The sequence below is a fragment of the Amblyraja radiata genome, chromosome 21, assembly GCF_010909765.2.
Source record: "Amblyraja radiata isolate CabotCenter1 chromosome 21, sAmbRad1.1.pri, whole genome shotgun sequence".
Classification (NCBI taxonomy): Eukaryota; Metazoa; Chordata; class Chondrichthyes; order Rajiformes; family Rajidae; genus Amblyraja; species Amblyraja radiata.
The window spans coordinates 11,204,873-11,225,881 of NC_045976.1; the positions used below are offsets into that span (position 1 = coordinate 11,204,873).

The 21,009-nt window shown below is 46.2% G+C and overlaps 1 protein-coding gene across 2 annotated transcripts in view; it reads right to left on the reverse strand.

The window, feature by feature from the left end:
* Window positions 1–21,009, reverse strand: part of pik3c2g (phosphatidylinositol-4-phosphate 3-kinase catalytic subunit type 2 gamma) — a 178,380-nt gene that overhangs the window by 52,169 nt on the left and 105,202 nt on the right. For both annotated transcript variants that reach the window (XM_033039517.1, XM_033039516.1), the window contains exons 19-21: window positions 15,890–15,984; window positions 3,039–3,219; window positions 2,051–2,158 (exon numbers count right to left, since the gene is read on the reverse strand). In XM_033039517.1, the coding sequence (XP_032895408.1) occupies window positions 2,051–2,158; window positions 3,039–3,219; window positions 15,890–15,984 (384 nt within the window). The remainder of the gene's footprint in view (window positions 1–2,050; window positions 2,159–3,038; window positions 3,220–15,889; window positions 15,985–21,009) is intronic.

The window sequence follows — 21,009 nt, forward strand, 5'->3', positions numbered from 1 at the left end:
GTGCAAAATCTCCTCAAGGTATGCTCGCTTCGAAGACGTTCTCATCCTCTCTCTGACAGGAGTACTGTGAGACCCCCCTCTCACTGCTCCAACTACCAGCTGTCCAGCCTCTCCACTATACAAGCTTTCTCCCCTCTCCTCACCTCCCACAATCAGTCTGAAGAAGGGTCCTGACTCGAAACATCGCCTGTTCATTCCTTCTGCAGATGCTACCTGACCCCTTGTGCTTGGTGCCCACCATTTTGTATTTCGTTCCAGATTCCAAAATCTGCAGTCCTTGTGCCTTAGCAGATGTCTATTCACTTCTGAATCAGCAGTCGTGAGTTCAAATCCCAACCCAGAACTTCAGTAGCTAAGCCAGGCCAATGTTTCAATGCAGTAATGAGTGAGGGTTGTATTGCCTGAGGGCTGGGTATGTTACAGCAGGATTCCCAATGTACAATTAACCTAGATGCACATAAAATTGATGCTGCAGCTTAATGATCATGCTACAATCTCCTGACTGCAGCAATCATGCTGTTTACTGCTTTGCTGAATGTCTAAAGGGTTCAATTAAAGATGATTGTGTAATTGTGGCGTAGTGCTTTCTCAAATCCCACCGCCTGCTTCTCCCACAGTCTTTACTGATTCACAAGTAGCAATTGGCATACACCTGCAGTGTTTCCAATCCTCCTTGTATATTTGGGCTAAGATGCAAAATAATGAAGGGAAAGGCAGCCCAGTTTAAATAGGGACATATTATGTTTTGGTATATTTAACATTACAATGAGATATTCATTGTGATTGAATCGCACCCTGCTTTCACATTCACTCCTCTTCTTTCCCTGGCACCATTTTGTCTCCTTTACACCTCCAGTCTTTGTCACCTCATCTACCCATCTGTGAAACAAGATTACTCCCACCTGTATCCACCTATCACTTGCCAGGCTTTGGCCCGCCCCCACCTCTCTTCCAGCTTTCCTCCCCTCACTACGATCAGAATGAAGAAGAGTTTTGACCCAAAACATTGTCTATCCGTGTTCTCCAGATGTGCTGCCTGACTCATTGAATTACTCTAGCGCTTTGTCTGTTTTGCTCACGATTCCAGCATCTGCAGTTCCTCGTGTCTCCAAATACTCAGTGTCTGGGTCAAACAATTGAATCAGTGATCTTGTCTCCCAGGAGACATGTGGAGCCTCTCTAACAACCCTTTCTTTTTCCAGTGGTCAGATATAGTATCTGCACTGGTCCAACCAACAACCAAAGACAAGTTATTGGGCAAAGAGAACACAAAAGTGCTGGAGTAACTCAGCGGGTTAGCCAGCATCCCTGGAGAACACGGATAGCTAACATTTCAAGTCGAGACCCTACTTCAGACTCAAAATCCAGGTTGGTCCGAACTGGGAGGTCTGGAACTGGAGCTGGAACCCATCAGGTACAACATACCCTGGCTGTGGAATCGCAGAGGGGAAGCAGTGAGCGAGACTCTCACAGAACCACCATCATGGGGAGGAGAGCTTCATAGGCATACGTTGAGGAGATTGCACAGTAGAGCAGACAAAATGAAGGAACAAAGAACTGCAGATGCTGGTTTATACCATAGCTAGACCCAAAGTGCTGAAGGAACTCAGCAGGTCAGGCAACATCTCTGGAGAAAGACACAAAATACTGGAGAAACTCAACGGGACAGGCAGCATCTCTGGAGAGAAGGATTGGGTGACGATTCAGGTCGAGACCCTGCCTCGGGTAGGGTGATGTTTTTCGGGTCTGAAGAAGGGTCTCGATGCAAAGCATCACCTATCCACGATCTCCAGAGATGCTGCCTGACCCGCTGAGTTACTCCAGAGTTGTGTGTCCTTTTGTGTCGTGACCAGCATCTGCAGCTCTTCATTTCTCCAAGTTAATGGCTGTATGGTTTCTGATCTGATTTCCTGTTCCCGTAACATTCAAAAATAAGAAATTTAAAAGAACATGAGATATAGAAAGCGAAAGACCGTGCAGTTATTTCAAGGTTTCGCCGACCACTGTTATCACTCTGAAGCAGCAGCAGTTTGTTAGCAAGAGAACGTACGCTAACATCAATTCCTTTCACGGCAAATGTAGGGTTCAATGGAAGATGACAAACATGCTCTTGGTAGAAGAATTTCTCTATTTCTTCAAGTTCTTTTGCCAATACAGTCTGCAACGTAAGATAGGAGATTTAAACATTTGTCATCCTTTTTATTTAAGGCTAAACAAAAAAAAAAGAAAAAAAAAAGAATAGACACAATATGCTAAAGAAGTGCTGGAGTGACTCAACGGGTCAGGCATCATCTCTGGAGAACATGGACAGATGATGTTTCTGGTCATGACCCTTCTTCATTCTGTGAACAATCAATGTTCTCCAGAGGTTCTGGCCTGACCCACTGAGTTACTCCAGCATTTTTAGTTTAATTTAGAGATAAGGCACAGAAACAGGCCCTTCGGCCCAACGAGTCCACTCTGACCATCGATCACCCGTTCACACTAGTTTTATGTAATCCCACACACTAGGAACAATTTCGGAGGCCAATTAGCCTACAAGCCTGCATATCTTTGGGATGTGGAAGGAAACCAGAACCCCCAGAGGAAACCCACGCAGTCACAGGGAGAAAGTGCAAACTTCACATCCAGGCGGCCCCTAGTTCCTGACCTCCCATCTTCCTTATTGGAGACCATTGAGCTATCTTTAATTGGACTTTACTGGACTTTATCTTACACTAAACGTTATTCCCTTTATCCTGTATCTGTACACTGTGGACGGCTTCATGTATAGTCTTTCCACTGACTGGGTAGCGCGCAACAAAAACGCTTTTCACTGTACCTCAGTACACGTGACTATAAGGTAAACTAAATCAAACTGAGTTCAAGAACGAAGCTGGGTCTCTGTTGCTGTGAGTTCAGCGACTCTACCATTGTGTTTTGGTCAACCTTCCAGCATCTTCAGTTCCCATTGAAAATAGTTTCCTTGGTACATTACATTACAGAGATAGAGTCAGCATTTACAAAAGATGTCATGTCACATATCCGCTTGCACTCACCATGCGTTTAGAAGGTTCCGCTGTCCGGATTTTATCAGCAACCTCCCCCAGCTTTGCAACGAGCTTGGTTTCTTTGTCAAATTCCTCTTGCATGGCCTGTCCCGAGCAGTGGAGAACAGCTGCTAACAGCTGGCTGTACCTGCCCTTGAACTGAGAGTCGGCTAGGCCATCCTTCAGTAACCTGGAGAGAGACTTTAGACTTTAGAGATACAGCATGGAAACAGGCCCTTCGGCCCACCGAGTCCGCGCTGACCAGCGATCACCCCGTACACTAATACTATCCTACACACTCGGGATAATTTACATATCACAGAAGCCAACTAACCTACAAACCTGTTCGGCTTTGGCGTGTGGGAAACCGGAGCACCCGGAGAAAACCCGCGCAGATCATGGGGAGAACATACAAACCCATGGTCAGGATCGAACCCGGGTATCTGGCGATGTAAGGGAGCAACTCTAATGCCCAGTGACACAGAGAACAATCTTAACTCAAAACTGCACCCGACTCGTTTTATTAATAGAATTACTCTGAAAATCAACAATACTGGAACACTCAAATAGAACATTGAACACAGAACAGTCCAGTATAAGATAGGCTCTTCGGCCCATAATGTCCATGATGAACATAATGCCATGACCAACTCTTATCTGCCTGCACATAATCATGTTCCCTGCACATCCATAAGCCTGTCCAAAAGCCTCTTAAACGTCACCATCATATCTGCCTCCACCACCACCCCTGGCAGCACATTCCAGGCACTCATCACCCTCTGTGTGTAAAGACCAGCTCTGTTCATCACCTTTAAGCTTTGCCCCTCTTTCCTTAAACGCTCCTTTCTAAAGCATCAGTACCGAAAATTTGCTGCCAAATTTCATGATCAGCATTAAAATAAGATCGAACTCTCAAACACTTCAAAACAATGATCCCTAGAGTCACAGTCATACAGTATGGTAACAAGCCTTTCAGCCCAACTTGCCCATCCCAACCAAAACGCCCCATCTACACTAGTCCCAACCACCCGCATGTGGCCCATATCCTTCTAAACCTTTCCTAACCATGTCTACTGTTTTCTCCCCTCCCATCACAATCACAATCACAAATGTCACTATCCATGTTCTCCAGAGATGCTGCCTGACCTCGTAGATTACTCCAGCACTTTGTGGCTGTTTTTGAAAAAACTGCATCCGCAGTTCCTCATGTTTCCATCTTCAGAAATACAAGTAATTTTAATAATAACAACTACAAACAGGCTTTGCATTAACGCAGTGAAGCTGTGGACTAAATGCATTGCAAAATACAAAGTGCCGCAGGAACTCAGCAGGACAGGCAGCATCTGGGGTAGGAATGGACAGATAACGTTTCACGCCAGGACACTTCTTCCCATACCCGAAATGCCGTCTGACCATTCCCTCCACAGATGCTGCCTGACCCACTGAGTTCCTCCAGCACTTTCTTTGTTGATCGGGATTCCAGCATCTGCAGTTTCTTGTGTCCCGACTAAATGTTATGTTTATTTTACAATGGTATTTAAAATCCTCTTTCAACCCTGCACCCTATTTAACTTCTCAACCGAAGCTATTCTGTAATTACACAGACAGGGTAGTTCAACTAAAGGCAATTACTCACACTAGGGATCATTGGCCTTTTATCAACAAGTAGCTGAAGGCTCAAAGAGACTTGGCACTAATAACAATGAGTAATTAAGATGACAGATGGCCAATTGGCAGAATAACCCTTGAAAGGAAAAATTGAAAGTTTAAAGAATAACGAAGTGATTGCATCACCTAGTGTAAAGGTTAATTATGTTTTTGGACTGGTTTTCTGTTAAAATCCAACTTGTTGAAAATGCAGGGGTATTTAGTGAAACAAAAACTGTAAAAATCATCAGAGAGTCATAGAGTTGTACAACACGGAAACAGACCCATTTGGCCCAACTCGCCCATGCTGACCAAAGTGCAAAATCTAAGCTAGCCCCAACTGCCTATGTTTGGCCTATATCCCACTTGATTAGTAAGGGTGTCAGGGGTTATGGGGAGAGGGCAGGAGAATAGGGTTAGGGGGAAAGGTATATTAGCCACGATTGAATGGCGGTGCAGACATGATGGGCCAAATGGTCTTCTCCGAGAACCTATGAACTTACAAACTTGGATATTTTCTATCCATGTATCTGTCAAATGTATTTTAAATGGTGTTATAGTACCTGCCTCAACTAACTCCTCTGGTAGCTTGTTCCAAATACCCACTGAGTGTAAAAGTTGCCCCCCAGGTTCCTATTAAATCTTTTCCCCATCACCTTAAACCTGTGTCCTCTTGTTTTTGAAACCCCTTCTCTGGATAAAAGATTTTACCAGCATCTGCAGTTCTTTCTTACTCCCTATGACCTTATTTGGGTTTGTGAATTAATTTTTTTCTACCTTCATCTAAAATGTAAGAAGTTCACCCCATCTATTCCTCTCATGATTTTATACATCTCCATAAGGTCACCCCATCAGCCTCCTACCCTCCAAGGAATAAAATCCTAGCTTGGCCAAACTCTCCCCATAGCTCAGGCCCTCGTGTCCTGGCACCATCCTTGTAAATCCTCTCTGAATTCTTTCCACCGTAACAACTTCCTACCGCAGGGTGACCAAAACTGAACATAACACTCCAAATGTGGCTTGTGTAACAGTAACATCCCAACTTTTACGCCTTAGCCTCCTACGCTCCAAAGAATAAAGTCATAGCTTGCCCAACCGCTCCCTATATCACAGGCCCTGGAGTCCCGACAACATCCTCGTAAATAATCTCTGCACCCTTTCCAGCTTTCTGCTCAGACACCATCAGAGGAACAGTTAATGTTTTGAGGTCTGTGATTATATGTATTTGCTGAGTTATTTTCTGCACAGTGGAATCTAGGCAGGATGCCATGTGTACAGTGGCAAACCAGGATGGCAATTCCTCAACTCTCACTGCACACGGATCCTCTCGAGTGGCATGGTTCGCACCTGTAGCTTTCAGCTCCAGCAAGACTTTAAAGTCCTGGAGGCTGAGTAAATTTGGCATGTCACCAATGACTCTTACAAAAACCTCTACAGATGCATCATAGAGAGATTACTGTCTGATTCATCACAGTTTGGTTTGGGAACAGCTCTGCCCAAGACCGCAAGAAATTGCACTGAGTTGTGGATGTAGCCCAGTCCATCCCACAGAGCAGACTCCCCACCATCGACTCCGTCTACACTTCACGCTGCCTCGGGAAAGCAGCCAACATAATCAAAATCTTGTCCAACCCCAGTCATTCCTTCTTCACCCCGCTCCTGTGGGCAGAAGATACAGAAGCTTGAAACCGCCCACCACCAGACTCAGGAACAGTTTCTTGCCCTCTGTTATCAGGCTTCTGAACGGTCCCTACTTAAGCTAGGGTACTGTCTAATTCACCTCTGCCCCATTTAGGGCATTGGACTTTGTCTCTGAAACTGATGCGCTACAATTCTGCACTCTGTATCTTCCCCCTTGCTCTACCTATTGTACTTGAGATTGGTTTGGATTTTCCCACTACTCTCTGTGTAAAAAACTTGCCCCGCATTATCTTCCTTAGTAGAAACCTGAGAGGCAACTTTTTCACACAGGGGTGGTGGGTATATAGAATGAGCTACCAGAGGAGGTAGTTGAGGTAGGTACGCTAACAGTATTTTAACAAAATACTTGGGCAGGTACATGGATAGTGATGGTTTCGAGGGATTTGGGCCAAACATGGGCAGGTGGGACTAGCGTAGATGCAGCATCTTGGTCGGCATGGACAAAGTTGGTCAAAGGGTGTGTCTCTGGGGTGCATGACTCTATGATTCTTTGAATAGAATATCTACCAAGTCCTGTGTCAGTCTGCAGAAGGGTTCTGACCCAAAACATGGCCTGTACACTTCCATCCTAGATGCTGCCTGACCCGTTGAGTTCCTCTGGCACTTTGGGTTTTGTTGACGATTCTAGCATTTACAGTTCCTTGTGCCTGCATCTTCCAAGACCCCCATATTGTAGAACCTGAGTGGTTATCTGTGACCTTCATTGGGAGAAAGGACAGAACAAATGTCTGAGGTTTTGTCTGAAGAAAGATTTGCTTTTCTTAATCTTCTCTGCCTTATGTTCCTGTGCATCCAACAGGAGAATAAAATGATCTGTTGTGACAGATGACATTCCCACCCTTCTACTGATCTATCTGCTTCTGACAACGTCCAAATCCCAGTGAATAACTCCCGTGTTTCTTTTCTAATGCTACAGTACGTGATCTTAAAGAACCATCAGCATAGAATGGCATGGTGACGCAGAGGTAGAGTTGCTGCCTTATAGCGCCAGAGACCCGGGTTCGATCCTAACTGCGGGTGCTGTCTGGACGGAGTTTGTACCTTCTCCCCGTGACCTGCGTGGGACCCCCACACTCCAGAGATGTACGGGTTTGTACAGGTTTGTAGGCTAATTGGCTTCAGTAAAGATTGTAAATTGTCCCTGGTGTATGGGTTAGAGTTAGTGTTTGGGGATCGCTGGTCATCGCAGACTCGGTGGGCTGCATCTCTAAACTAAACTAAATATAGAATGACAATGCTGCCATTTCATCTGCATCCACTTTTCGCTTCTCTAACCATCTGCCCCTGCCTTTGTTTGAGTTATCTCCTTCCATGCTGCTGCCTTTCTTTGGGGATTCCTCCATTTTGGTCCTTCCCTTCTTTTTCCCAGATTAGGGAAAGCTACTGAACAGCACAGATCTTGTGTAAAAGTATAAATGTATGATGAGCGTTTGACGGAGCTGGGCCTGTACTCGCTGGAGTTTAGAAGGATGAAGGGTAGACCTCATTGAAACTCGGATAGTGAAAGGCCTGGATAGAGTGGATGTGGAGAGGATCTTATTGAAACATATAAGATGGTTAAGGGTTTGGACACGCTAGAGGTAGGAAACATGTTCCCAATGTTGGGGGAGTCCAGAACCAGGGGCCACAGTTTAAGAATAAGGGGTAAGCCATTGAGAACGGAGACGAGGAAACACTTTTTCTCACAGAGAGTTGTGAGTCTGTGGAATTCTCTGCCTCAATACGTGATCTTAAAGAGGTGGAGGCCGGTTCTCTGGATACTTTCAAGAGAGAGCTAGATAGGGCTCTTAAAGATAGCGGAGTCAGGGGATATGGCAAGATGGCAGGAAGGGGGTACTGATTTGGGATGATCAGCCATAATCACATTGAATGGCGGTGCTGGCTCGAAGGGCCGTATGGCCTACTCCTGCACCTATTGTCTATTGTCTATTGTCAGTGGGAGTCTGAGACCAGAAGGCATAGCCTCAAAATAAAAGGACGTACCTTTAGAAAGGAGATGAGGACGAATATCTTTAGTTAGAGGGAGGTGAATCTGTGAAATTCATTGCCACAGACGGCTATGGAGGCCATTATTGGTTTTATTTTGACAGATTCTTGATTTAGGGTGTCAAGTGTTATGGAAGGGAGGCAGGAGGTTGTGGTTGAGAGGGAAATAGATCTGCCATGATTGAATGGTGGAGTAGACGCGATAGGGCCGAATGGCCTACTCCTGCACTTATTAAAGGGATCAGGGGGTATGGAGAGAAAGCAGGTACAGGATACTGAGTTGGATGATCAGCCATGATCATATCAATGGCGGTGCAGGCTCGAAGGGCCCAATGGCCTACTCCTGCACCTATTTTCTATGTTTCTATGTTTCTATGATAGGCTGAATGGCCTAATTCTGCTCCTATGAGTTATGAACTTATGAAAAGCAGAAACTGCTGGAAGTAGTCAGCAGCTAAGGCAGTGTATGTGCAGAGAGAACCAGGGCTAATTTTTTAGGTCGGTGGCCTTTCTTCATAAAGCAAATGTGCTGGAGTAACTCAGCAGGTCAGGCAGCATCCCTGGAGAACGTGGAGAGGTGACGTTTGGGGTCGAGACACCTTCGTCAGACTGCCAGCGTTGTTTCCCCATTGATGCACTGACTGTAGAATATAACTAAGCAAATGAAACAGCATCTGGGATCATTGCCAGCATAGAAACGAAATACAATTTCACTGTCTGGGATCTGTTACAGGTTGATGCAAAGCTCGGAAGCCAGTGGAGCAAATAGCACTGTGTTTTCTAAGTGTAAAGCACCCCAGTTTGCCAACTCAAGCCTGCACAGGCACAGTTTTGCTGCAGCAGTAAATAGAGACACAATGAACTGCAGATGCTGGAGTCTTGGGCAAAGCAGAAAGTGCTGGAAGAACTCAATGGATCAGGCAGCAACTCTACAGGTGACGTTTCAGGTTGGGAACCTTCTTCAGATTCGGATGCTAAACATTTTAACTCCCCTTCCCATTCCCACACTGACCTTTCTGTCCTGGGCCTCCTCCATTGTCAGAGTGAGGCCACACGCAAACTGGGGCAATAGCACCTTGTATTCGTGCTGGGGCAGCTAACAACCCAGCGGTATGAACGTTGAATTCTCCAAGTGTAGGTAACTTCTAACCCCTCCCCCAAACCTCCTCCCATTTCTCCCCACATGCCCTCTTTCCTTCCTCCATTCCTCCCCCCCCCCCCCCCCCCGGACTCCCACCTATTTCTCTCCTCCGCCCTCCTCCCCTACTTTCCTCCCTCTGGCTTCGCAATCCTCAACTTCTAAAACATGTCTCACACCTTCTGCTCTTATCCCTGGCCTTTGTTCCAACCCTCTGCCTATCAAACCCCCTGTCTATGTCAACTATCACCTGCCATTCTTTGCTCTGCCTCTCCACTTTTCTAGCGTTCTTCTCTACCCCTCCCCCCCCCCTCCCCCCCCTCCCCACCCACAAAGAAGGATCTCAATCCAAAACATCACCTATCCACGTTCTCCAGAGATGTTCCTTGACCGGCTGAGTAATCCCAGCAGTTTGTGTCCTTTTAGTCATTTGAGATGGGGAGGTTTTTAGATTTTTTTATTTTTAGATTTTAGAGATACAGCATGGCAACAGGCCCTTCAGCCCACTGAGTCTGTGCTGACCAACGATCACCACTTACACCAGCACAATCCTACAACTAGGGATCATTCATAATTAACAGAGGAACAATTAACCGACAAACCTCTTAGTCTTTGGAGTATGGGAGGAAACCAGATGAAACCCATGTGGTAACAGGGAGAACAGGCAAACTCCATACAGATAGCTTCTGAGGGCAGGATCGAACCCGGGTCTCTTGCGCTGTGGGGCAGCAACTCTACCCGCTGTGCCACTGTGTCGTCCAGCATCTCTGGAGGACAAGGACAGGCAATGTTTTTGGTTGGGAGAAGGGGTCGGCATTTTGTGAGACTGCAACACTTCCCTTGTCGGCGGGTTTGACTAACACACCAGGTACTGAGGGACAAGTGTGCTCAGATCACACCTCACCTCAGACACTTTCGATTTGTGACCAGTCGATCGTGAAGCTATTTCTTTGTTATCTGGACTTGAATTTGACAGGATGAATTTTCGAAACTGTTCTAATTTTCAAATCTACCACAAACCTGTCTGTCACATTCTGCTGGCAGGCTGCTGATCTGGATGGTGATTTATGTGATGAATGAGGCTACATCTGCTGTGAGGATTTAGTAACCAGAAGAAAAAAATGTGCTTCATCTGTCTCATCTCGAATTCTACCAACATTCACATAATCATCATTTGGAGGTGATTCCATTACATCTCCCAAACGACCATTACATTTGGGTTCGAGGATTAAATGACCAGATAAATTGGGTGATAATGAATTATTTGCTTTAGTTTAGTTTAGTTTAGTTTGGTTTAGTTTAGATATACAGCATGGAACAGGCCCTTTGGTTCGCTGAGTCTGCGCCGACCAGCGGTCACCCACCCACTAGTTTGTATCCTACACACTGGGGACAATATATAGAAATCAATTCACCTACAAACCAGAACATCATTGAAATGTGGGAGAAAACCCAGAGCTCCCGGAGTAAACCCACATGGTCACGGGGAGAACGTGCAAACTCCACACAGAGTTAGGATTGAACCCGGGTCACTGGCTCTGTGAGGCATGTCTTCCATTGATCTCAAAGCAAGTGGGAACTGAAGGAGATGCGTTACAGAGAATCGAGGAAGTGTAGGTACTGGAATCTTGAGCAAAACACAAAGTGCTGGAGGAACTCAGTGGGTCAGGCAGCATCTGTGGAGGGAATGGGCAGGTGATGTTTCTGGTCCTGACCCTAATTCAGACTCATGTGTGAAGCTGAAAGGAGATGACTACCATGCAGCCAGTTATCTTGGGTGGCCCAGTCCATCCAGAAGCAGCGCCGGGTTTATGATCTGCATGTATCTGGGCTGAAGTAGAATCCTGATCTGTGGTGTCCAGTTTGAAGCAGCATGCCCCTTCCCCCTCTCTCTAGGGGGATAGACAGAGGCGCAGCTTTAAATTAACATCAAGGTTCAGGAACAGCTTCTTCCCAGCAACCATCAGGCTCTCAAATACCACAAACACTAACTAAACTGCGAACTATGAACTGTCTTGGTTGCACAAGGGGCAGCACAGTGGCGCAGCGGTAGAGTTGCTGCCACACAGCGCCAGAGACCCGGATTCGATCCTGACTCTGGGTACTGTCTGTGTAGAGTTTGTACATTTCTCCTGTGACCTTGTGGGTTTGCTCCGGATGCTACGGTTTCCTCCCACACTCCAAAGACGTACAGGTTTGTAGGTTAATTGGTTTCAGTAAACTGTCCCTAGTGTGTAGGAAAGAACTAGTGTATGGGGTGATCGCTGGTCGGTGCGGAACAGTGGGTCAAACTCTAAAGTTCATAAGTCATAGGAGCGGAAGTAGTCGCGGTCAGGATCGAACCCGTATTTTTGGTGCTGTAAGGCAGCAACTCTACCGCTGTGCCACCATGCCGCCCATTCTGCCCTTCGAGTCTACTCTAAAGTCTAAAGTCAAGTCAAGTTTATCCAATGCCCCCCATTTCAAAAGGTATCTAATAGCGAAAATCCAAATGATATGGGTAAAGAAACAGACTAATGTAGGACCAACCTCATTTGCTAGCTAGATGGGAGAATAGATAGCTGTGTTCCAGCAGAGTGTGACAACTCAAAATGTCTCGATGTCAAGTCAATGGCCATGATAACCCATTCAATGGCGTGTTACTGCTGAAATTAACTGGTCTTATTTCCCCTGTACATACTGAATAGAGGACAATTCTACTTGAGTTAATTCAAATTAAACTCATTCAATTAGTTGAATACTTTCTTTAGCATAACTGACAACTTTGTATTATCGCAAACAACATAATTCTACAATGCGACTGTGTTTGATAACCCTTACACTGCACTAACAAACCCATTTAAGCAATTGTGGCTACATAGAATCTTCAAAAGGACAATCTAATTACACCATTACTCACTTTTGTCTCTTTTAATGTATATCCGAATGACTTACAGTAGACTGGTTACAATTGCTACACAAATACAATCCAAAGCCATCACAACAACTCAACATTTAATCAGGATCCCAACCAAACTTTTTTTGGAAAACATGCAACGTGGAAACAGGCCCTTCGACTAACCGAGTCCACGCCGACCATCGATCACCCGTTCTATGTTATCCCACTTTCTCATCCACTCCCTACACACTAGGGGGCAATTTGCAGCGGGCCAATTATCCCACAAACCTGCGCGTCTTTGGACGTGGGAGGAGACTGGAGCACCTGGTGAAACCCACGTGGTCACAAGGAGAACGTGCAAACTCCATACAGACAGCACTCAAAATCAGAATCAAAATGGGTCTCTGGCGCTGCGAGGCAGCATCTCCACCTGCTGTGCCGTTCTTACTATTTATTTAAAATTGAAATCTCTTTTGAAACTGATAACAGAACGATAGAATAATATGGCATGGCAACAAATCATTTGTTCCATATCTCTCTACATCAACTTCTATATCTATTGTTTCCCTTTCCCCTGAAGAAGGGTGTCGACCCAAAACGTCACCCATTCCTTTTCTCCAGAGATGCTGCCTGACCCGCTGAGTTACTGCAGCTTTTTGTGTCTATCTTCAGTTTAAACCAGCATCTGCAGTTCCTTCCTACACATTTGGCCCAACTTGCCTGTGCTAAGCAGTGGATACCCTTTTCCATATTAACCCTATATTTCAACAATTGGTCAATAGCCTTCCATGCCTCAGTGATTTAAGTTTAAGAGGAAAATCTACAATTAACAGCATTGATGTACAGTGAGATCTTGGGATCCAAGACCAAAGCTCCTTGAAAGTTGCAATACAAGTCGATAAAGTGGTAAAGAAGGCATATTGTCCGCTTCGAAGATGGACACAAAATGCTGGAGTATCTCAGCGGGACAGCCAGCATCTCTGGCGAGCAGGAATGGGTCATAGATATTGTCTGCTTGCCTTCTTAAGTTGGGCATTGAGTATAAGAGTCAGGAAGTCTTGATGCAGCTTAAGAGGACATTGGTTGGGATGCATTTGGAGTATTGCATGCAGTTCTGGTCACCCTATTACAGGAAGGATGTGGAGGCTTCTGAAAGGGTGCAGAGGTGGTTTACTAGAATAATGCCTGGTTTAGGAAGTATAAGGATATTAGCTTCAGGAAGAGGTTAAACAGATTTGGATTGTTTCTCTGGAACACTGGAAGCCGAGGGGAAACCTGACAGAAGTATAGACAATTCTGGAAGTATAGATAGGGTAGACAGTCAGAACCAGGATAGAAATATCAAAGATTAGAGGACATATCTTTAAGGTGAGAGGGGAAAAGTTTAAAGGAGATGTGCGGGGCAAATTCTTTACACAGAGGGTGCTAGGTGCTTGGAACGTGCTGATGAAAGGTGGTGATGGAGGCAGATACAATGGTGGTGTTTAAGAGGCTTTTGGATAGGCACATGGGACTAACATAGCTGGAGCTCTGGGTCAGCATTGATGAGTTGGGCCAAAGGGCATGTGTCGATGCTGTATGACTCCAGGACCCAATAAAGATCCCAGAGTGGGAAGAATATCACTGAAAGTGCCGAAGGATTTTAATGTTTAGTTTAGTATAGTTTAGAGATACAGTGTGGAAACGGGCCCATCGGCCCACCGACCAGCGATACCCGCACATTAACACTATCCTATGGACACCAGGGACAATTTTACCATTATACCAAGCCAAATAACCTATAAACCTGTTTGTCTTTGAAGTGTGGGAGGAAACCGAAGATCTTGGAGAAAACCCATGTGGTCACAGGGAGAATGTACAAACTCCATACAGGCAGCACATGTGGTCAGGATCAAACCTGGGTCTCTGACGTTGTAAAGGGCCTGTGCCACTTGGGCGATTTTTTAGGCGACTGCCAGCGACTGTCATAGTTGTAGCAGGTCGCCGAAAAACTGGCGACTGGACCCCCATACGACAATGTCTACGACAAGCTATAACTACCTCCCACCTAGCCGATGTCAAGCTACGGCAAGCTACCGACAACTGGCGACCCGTTGGGACGTCCATCTACGACCACACCTACGACATCCTACGACCACACAGGCGACAACCTATGACAACCGAAGTCAACCTGCGTCCATCCGCGACAAGCTACAACTAGCAATGACCTTGTCGGCGACAACTAAAGACAACTGAAGACAATTCAGTCGCCGATACCTGTCGCCGGTTGATTTTTTAGATTAGATTAGTTTATTGTCATTCAGACCTTTCGGTCTGAACGAAATTTTGTTTCCCTGCAGTCATACATATAATTTAAAAAATGACAAAAACACACAATCAACACAAATTTAACATCCACCACAGTGAGTTCACCAAACACCTCCTCACTGTGGTGGAAGGCAAAATCTTAAAGTCTCTGTCTCTTCCCTCTTTGTTCTCCCTCTGCGCCGAGGCGACGGTTCAAACTCCGCGGGTGGTCGCTGCCTCCGCCACAGCTTCGGGGCCGAGTCGGGTCTCTGCTGCTGCTGCCTCCGCCACAGCTCCGAGGCCGAGTCGGGTCTCCGCTGCTGCTGCTGCTGCCGCCACCACAGCTCCAGGGCCGAGTCGGGTCTCCGCTGCTGCTGCTGCTGCCGCCGCCACAGCTCCAGGGCCGAGTCGGGTCTCCGCTGCTGCTGCCGCCGCTACAGCTTCGGGGCCGAGTCGGGTCTCCGCTGCCGCTGCTGCTGCTGCCGCCGCCACAGCTTCGGGGCCGAGTCGGGTCTCCGCCGCTGCTGCCGCTGCTACAGCTCCGATGCCGCCAGCTCCACCATTAAGCCTCGGCGCAGACGGAGACGGGGAATACGACCAAAGAAAAGGTCGCATCCCCCGAAGGAAGAGACCAAAGCATGTTTCTCCCACCCCACCCACACACATACACAACTTAATAAAACAAAATTAACTAAAACATGACAAGGAACAAAAAGAAAGAAAAAAAACAGACGGACTGCAGGTGGGCCGCAGCTGTTAAGCCAGCGCCACCATCTTGAATCATGTTGTGGGTTGACGTAGGTTGACGTAGGTAGTCACCAATGGAATCCACCGAAGTCAGCACCGGCGACAACCTACGTCCCCTGGCGACAACCCACGACACCACCTTCGTCAGGAGGTCAAGCTACGCTCATTGGCGTCAACCCACTGTCGCCGAAAATTTTTGAACATGTTGAAAATCCAGCGGCGACCAGAAAGACGCTACAAATCTTTGGGCGACTTAGGGGAATACTCACAACCATACAGGCGATACCCCGGCGACCATGTGGCGATAGCCTAGTCGCCTGTAGTCGCCTAAAAAAATTGCCTAAGTGGGACAGACCCTTAAGGCAGCAACTCTACCGCTGCCCCACTGTGCCACCCTGTCTGGTTTAAAATTTGCGTCTGTACTTCTCTCGTGACCTTGATCTGCTGAGAAGGTGGAAGTGATAACTTTGGACTTACCAATACAACTGATGGGCAACTCGTATGCTCCCGATTGAACGATCCAGTAAGAATTCTACGAGTGGGCTATTAAGGTGCCATTCAAACTTTATTGCCTATTGAAAATAAAACGGTCTTTTATAAGCGTTGAACAGGGAATTTATCTGCATACATTTCCATTTGTTCTATTACCACAACCCATTGCTATTAAATGTTATGATTCATTCTATGAATCTGTACAATAATTGATTCCTACAGCATGGAAACTGGCCCTTAAGCCCACAGACAGATACTGTGCTTCCCCGCACTGTATGTGTAAACTACACTAAAATAATGTTAAGAAGGTCAGATACGGATGTGCGTGCAGATGTCAGTAAACTTTCAACAAGCATCTCATCAGAAATTATTCATACAGTCAACAAATTAAAAGATATCAAACTTAAAACACAACACTGGAGGCAACCTGTACGATTGTATTGAGGCATACATAGTCTTGTTATTGAACATCTAGTGCTGCTGGAAGACGATGTCATTCTGCATTTCCTGCATGGTAGCATTTGGTAGTGAATGCTAGCCTGATTCCCACTCTGCTTCAGTAGACATTGGCTTGATGGTATGTATGCTGGAGGCCCAAGGAACTGCAGGCGCTGGAATCGTGATCAAAATACAATGTGCTGGAGGAACTCAGCAGGTCAGACCGTTTCCATTGAGGGGATGGAAAGACAGATGACATTTTGGGTCAGGTCCCTTCTTTCGGCTTCACAAAGGGGGAGCAGTGAGAGGGGGTCTCAAAAAACTTCCGACAGAGAGAGAGGGAGGAGAACTATTTGAAAGTGGGAATACTTTGAGGAGAAAGAGACACAAAGTGCTGGAGTAACTCAGCAGCTCAGGCTGGGGAACATGAATATGTGATGTTTTGGGTGGACTCTTCGAGAGGTAACCATATAACCATATAACATATAACAATTATAGCACGGAAATAGGCCATCTCGGCCCTTCAAGTCCGTGCCGAACACTTATTTTCCACTAGTCCCATCTACCTGTAACGTTTCGAGTCATGTCCCAAAGGGACCCAAACTGGTCCCGACCTGAAATGTCATCTATCCGTGTTCTCCAAAGATGCTGCCTGCCCTGCTCGTTACCCCGGCACTTTGTGTCTTTTTTTTGTAAGCCAGGATCTGCAATTCCTTGTTTGTACTCTGTACTTTGAGGAGGTTTTGCAGTGGGGCAGTGAAGTGGAGACACAAGGAACTGCAGGCGCTGGAATCTTGATCAAAATACAAAGCGCTGGAAGAACTCAGCAGGTCAGGCAGCATCTGTGGAGGGAATGGACTGGCAATGTTTTGGGTGGAGATGGTGTGGTGTAATACTTAATGTGGTTAAATGACTTTTATTTTGACAGATCCATATTCGGTAACAGCTCCATCCAAGACCGCGAGAAATGTCAGAGAAAATAAAGAACCAAAGAACTAATGTAGAAACTGTAGCCCAGACCATCACGCAAACCAATGTCCCTTCCATTGACTCCATCTACACTAGGCAGCCTCATCAAGGACACCAGCATAACCAAGGACTAGTCTCACCTCTTTCCCTCTTCTCCTCTCTCCCATCAGGCAACAGGCACAGAAGCGTGAAAGCTCACACCTCCAGATTCAGGGACAGTTTCTTCCCAGCTGTTATCAAGCAACTGAACCATCCCATCACCAGTCCTGATCTCCCTACCTCATTGGAGACCCTTGGACTATCTTTAATCGGACTTTACTGGACTTTATCTTGCACTAAACGTTAATTCCTTCATCCTGTGTCTGTACACTGTGGATGGCTCGATTGTAATCATGTATAGTCTTTCCACTGACTGAATAGCACACAACAAAAAAGCTTTTCACTGTACCTCAGTACACGTGACAATAGTAAACTAAACTAAACTAAACCATATTGTTTCCTTTTCCTAAATGACGTAGTCCATCCGAGACTGCAAGAAATTTCAGAGAAAACAAAGAACCAAAGAACTGTGTCTACCTAGTCTTGTATCAAGGTACCTTTCCATCAAATGCTCACTGCCAGCAAAGCCAGCATCCCTTGTCTCACCATGAATGAATGGGGAGATTCATTGATTCATCTCACTCATTGCCCTTATGAAGGTGGTGGTCGTTCAGGAGAAGATGTTTTTTTGGACTGGGAGCTCCAAGATTTAGATGAACTACTGCCGATATACATACATATTTTAGATGTGCTCAGAAATCATGTACAAACTATAATCGCTGGAAGTTTTATTTTGCTTTAGGTCAATTTAGTTTTTATCGTCAGGGCTTCTGGAAGATATTTTAATACCAGTGAAAGCTTTGAATGTACTGTATCTGAGAGATGTTTTAATATCAGTGAGAGGTTGAATATATTGTTCTGCTGTTATGATGTATGTTCTCATCCTTCGTAAGTGTTGAACGCAGCAGGACACACCATGAACTAAACACCTCCCTACCATGTCAAACAATGTTTGTGTAGGAAAAAACTGTAGATGTTGGCAGCAGCTTTGGATAGAAGGAATGGGTGACGTTTCGGGTCGAGACCTACAGACGGAACGTCAGGGAGAGGGAGACACAGAGATAAGGAAGTGTAAGAGGTCAAAAGAGATGCAGATTAAGGAAAATGCAGAATAGACCATTGTTAACTAGGAGAAGGTGACAACAAAGCAAACAGAGATACAATATAATCAGTGGGACAGTCAGACTGGTCGGAGAATGTTTGTGCTCTCTGTGAGTGGGTCTATGGTTTTCACAGTGGTTACCTCAGAACCCACAAAACTGAGTGTGGGCAAGTTGCTTAATGTGCCTTGATCCCAAGTGACTGCTCATAAGAAGGTATTAATGTGATATGTACATAGAGTCATAAAGTCATAGAGTTTTAACTCTATAGAGTGTGAAAACAGGCCCTTCGGCCCAACTTGCCCACACTGGCCAACTTGCCTCATCTACACTAGTCCCACCTGCCTGCGTTTGGCCCATAATCCTCTAAACATGTCCTATCCATGTACCTGTCTAAATGGTTCTTAAATATTGCGATAGTCCCTGCCTCCTCCAGCAGCTCGTTCTATACACCCACCACCCTTTGGGTGAAAAAGGTTTGATTGACGAGAGGGGAATAGATGGAGACAGGGGAATAGGGAAGATGCACGTATTTAGAAATTCTTTGCGATTCTCAATGTTTCACATCATAGTGGTGGCAGAGTGGTGCAGCGGGCAGAGCAATTGCCTCACAGCACCAGACACCCAGGGTTGATCCTAACCTTGGGTGCTGTCTGTGTGGAGTTTGCACGTTCTCCCCGTGACCGCGCGAGTTTCCTCCGGGTGCTCCGGTTTCCTCCCACATCCCGAAGACGTGCGGGTTTGCAGGTTAATTGGCCCTCTGTAAATTGCTGCTCGTGTGTAGGGAGTGGATGAGAAAGTGGGATAACATACTAGTGTGAACAAGTGATTGATTGGTGGCCTGTGTGGATTCAGTGGCCCAAAATGTTTCCACGCTATATTGCTAAAATAAAAATAAATTTTTTGCAGTTGGAATAAAAATAAACATATCTATGTTATAACCTTGCTTCAATTTTCAATTTACAAAGCGGGTCCCGACTGAAAGGTCACCTGTTCATGTTCCCCACATATCCTGCATGGCCCGTTGAGTTACTCCAGAATTTTGTGTCTTATTTTGTAAACCAGCATCCATGTAAACCAGTTCCATGTGTCTTTAATTTATTCCTTGTCTTAAGGAAAACAACTGCACCATCCTGATTGCGACGTCATCAATGAATCGTGTCCCTCCGGAACATTCCGTGGTGTCTGACTCATGACTAATTAATTCTCGGTTGTAGATTTAGATATCAGCAAGACCAAGCGTAGACTGGGCGAGCCTTTAGCTGAAAATTAGCGCTGGGTCCACCAGGGCCTGCTGGATCTCCCGGTTGCCAACCATTGTAACTCCCCTTCCCATTCCCACATTGACCTTTCTGTCATTGCCAGAGTGAGGCCACACGCAAACTAGAGGAACAGCACCTTGTATTCTGACGGTATGAACATTAAATTCGCCATCTTTAGGTGATACTCCCAATTCCCCCCTCTCGTTCCCATGTACCCCGCAACCTCCTTGATAACCATTTCTCCCACTCTCCCGCTGCTCTCCCCCCCCCCCCCCCCCCCCACCCCCAAACACTACATCTCCTTCCACCAATATTCTTCCCTCTGGCTTTACATGTCACTCCTCTTCTCCCCTTATCTGACACCCTTTGTCTCCTTTTCATCTCTAGCCTCTTTCACATTCTACCCATCTACCAACCCCCCCTCCCCACCCCCCCTCACTTGCATCCAGCTACCACTTGCCAAGCGTAGTGCCCCTGCTCCCACCTCTTTCCATTTCTCTCTCCCCCCCCCCCCCCCCCCCAACCCCCAACTACGATGAATCTGAAGAAGTGGCCCAACCTGAAAGGTCGCCCATCCATGTCCTCCAGCAATGCCGCCTGACCCCGTTGAGTTACCTTGGCACTTTGTAGTTGCTGGTGTCTCCAGGCTTAGACTCACTGCCCCTAAATTGTTTCTATTCAGGGCCACCTTTTCTGAGCCACATCTCCGCATCTTAACACAATTATAGTTCTCCGACAGAAGTTCTTTTAAGTTGGCGGATAAGCTAAAAAAAGAAGGCACAGAGTGACAGAGTAACTCAGCCGGTCAGGCAGCATCTCGAGAAGAGGTGGATGGGTGATGTTTTGGGTTGGGACAATTCGGAATGATTGGGGGGGAGGGGAGGGGAGGGGAGGTGGAGAAAGTTAGATGAGGGCAGGTCAAACGTGGCAGGTAATACGTACGCACAGAAATTATTATTTTTTTGATATGCTGATGGTTGGACAAATGCCAGAGATGAAAAAGGAGGTGTGAGACAAAATAACTGCAGAGTTGCAAATTTGTTTTACACTTTTTTCTTCTCTGGCCATTGTCCAACTATCTGCCAATCAACCCCTTTGCCTGTGTTCACCTGCCACACTCTGTCCTGCCTTTTCCAGCTTTCTTCCTCCCCTCTGACAATCAGACTAGAGAAGGGTCCCGTACCAAACGTCACCTATCCAAGTTCTCCGCTGATCCGCTGAGTTACTCCAGCACTTT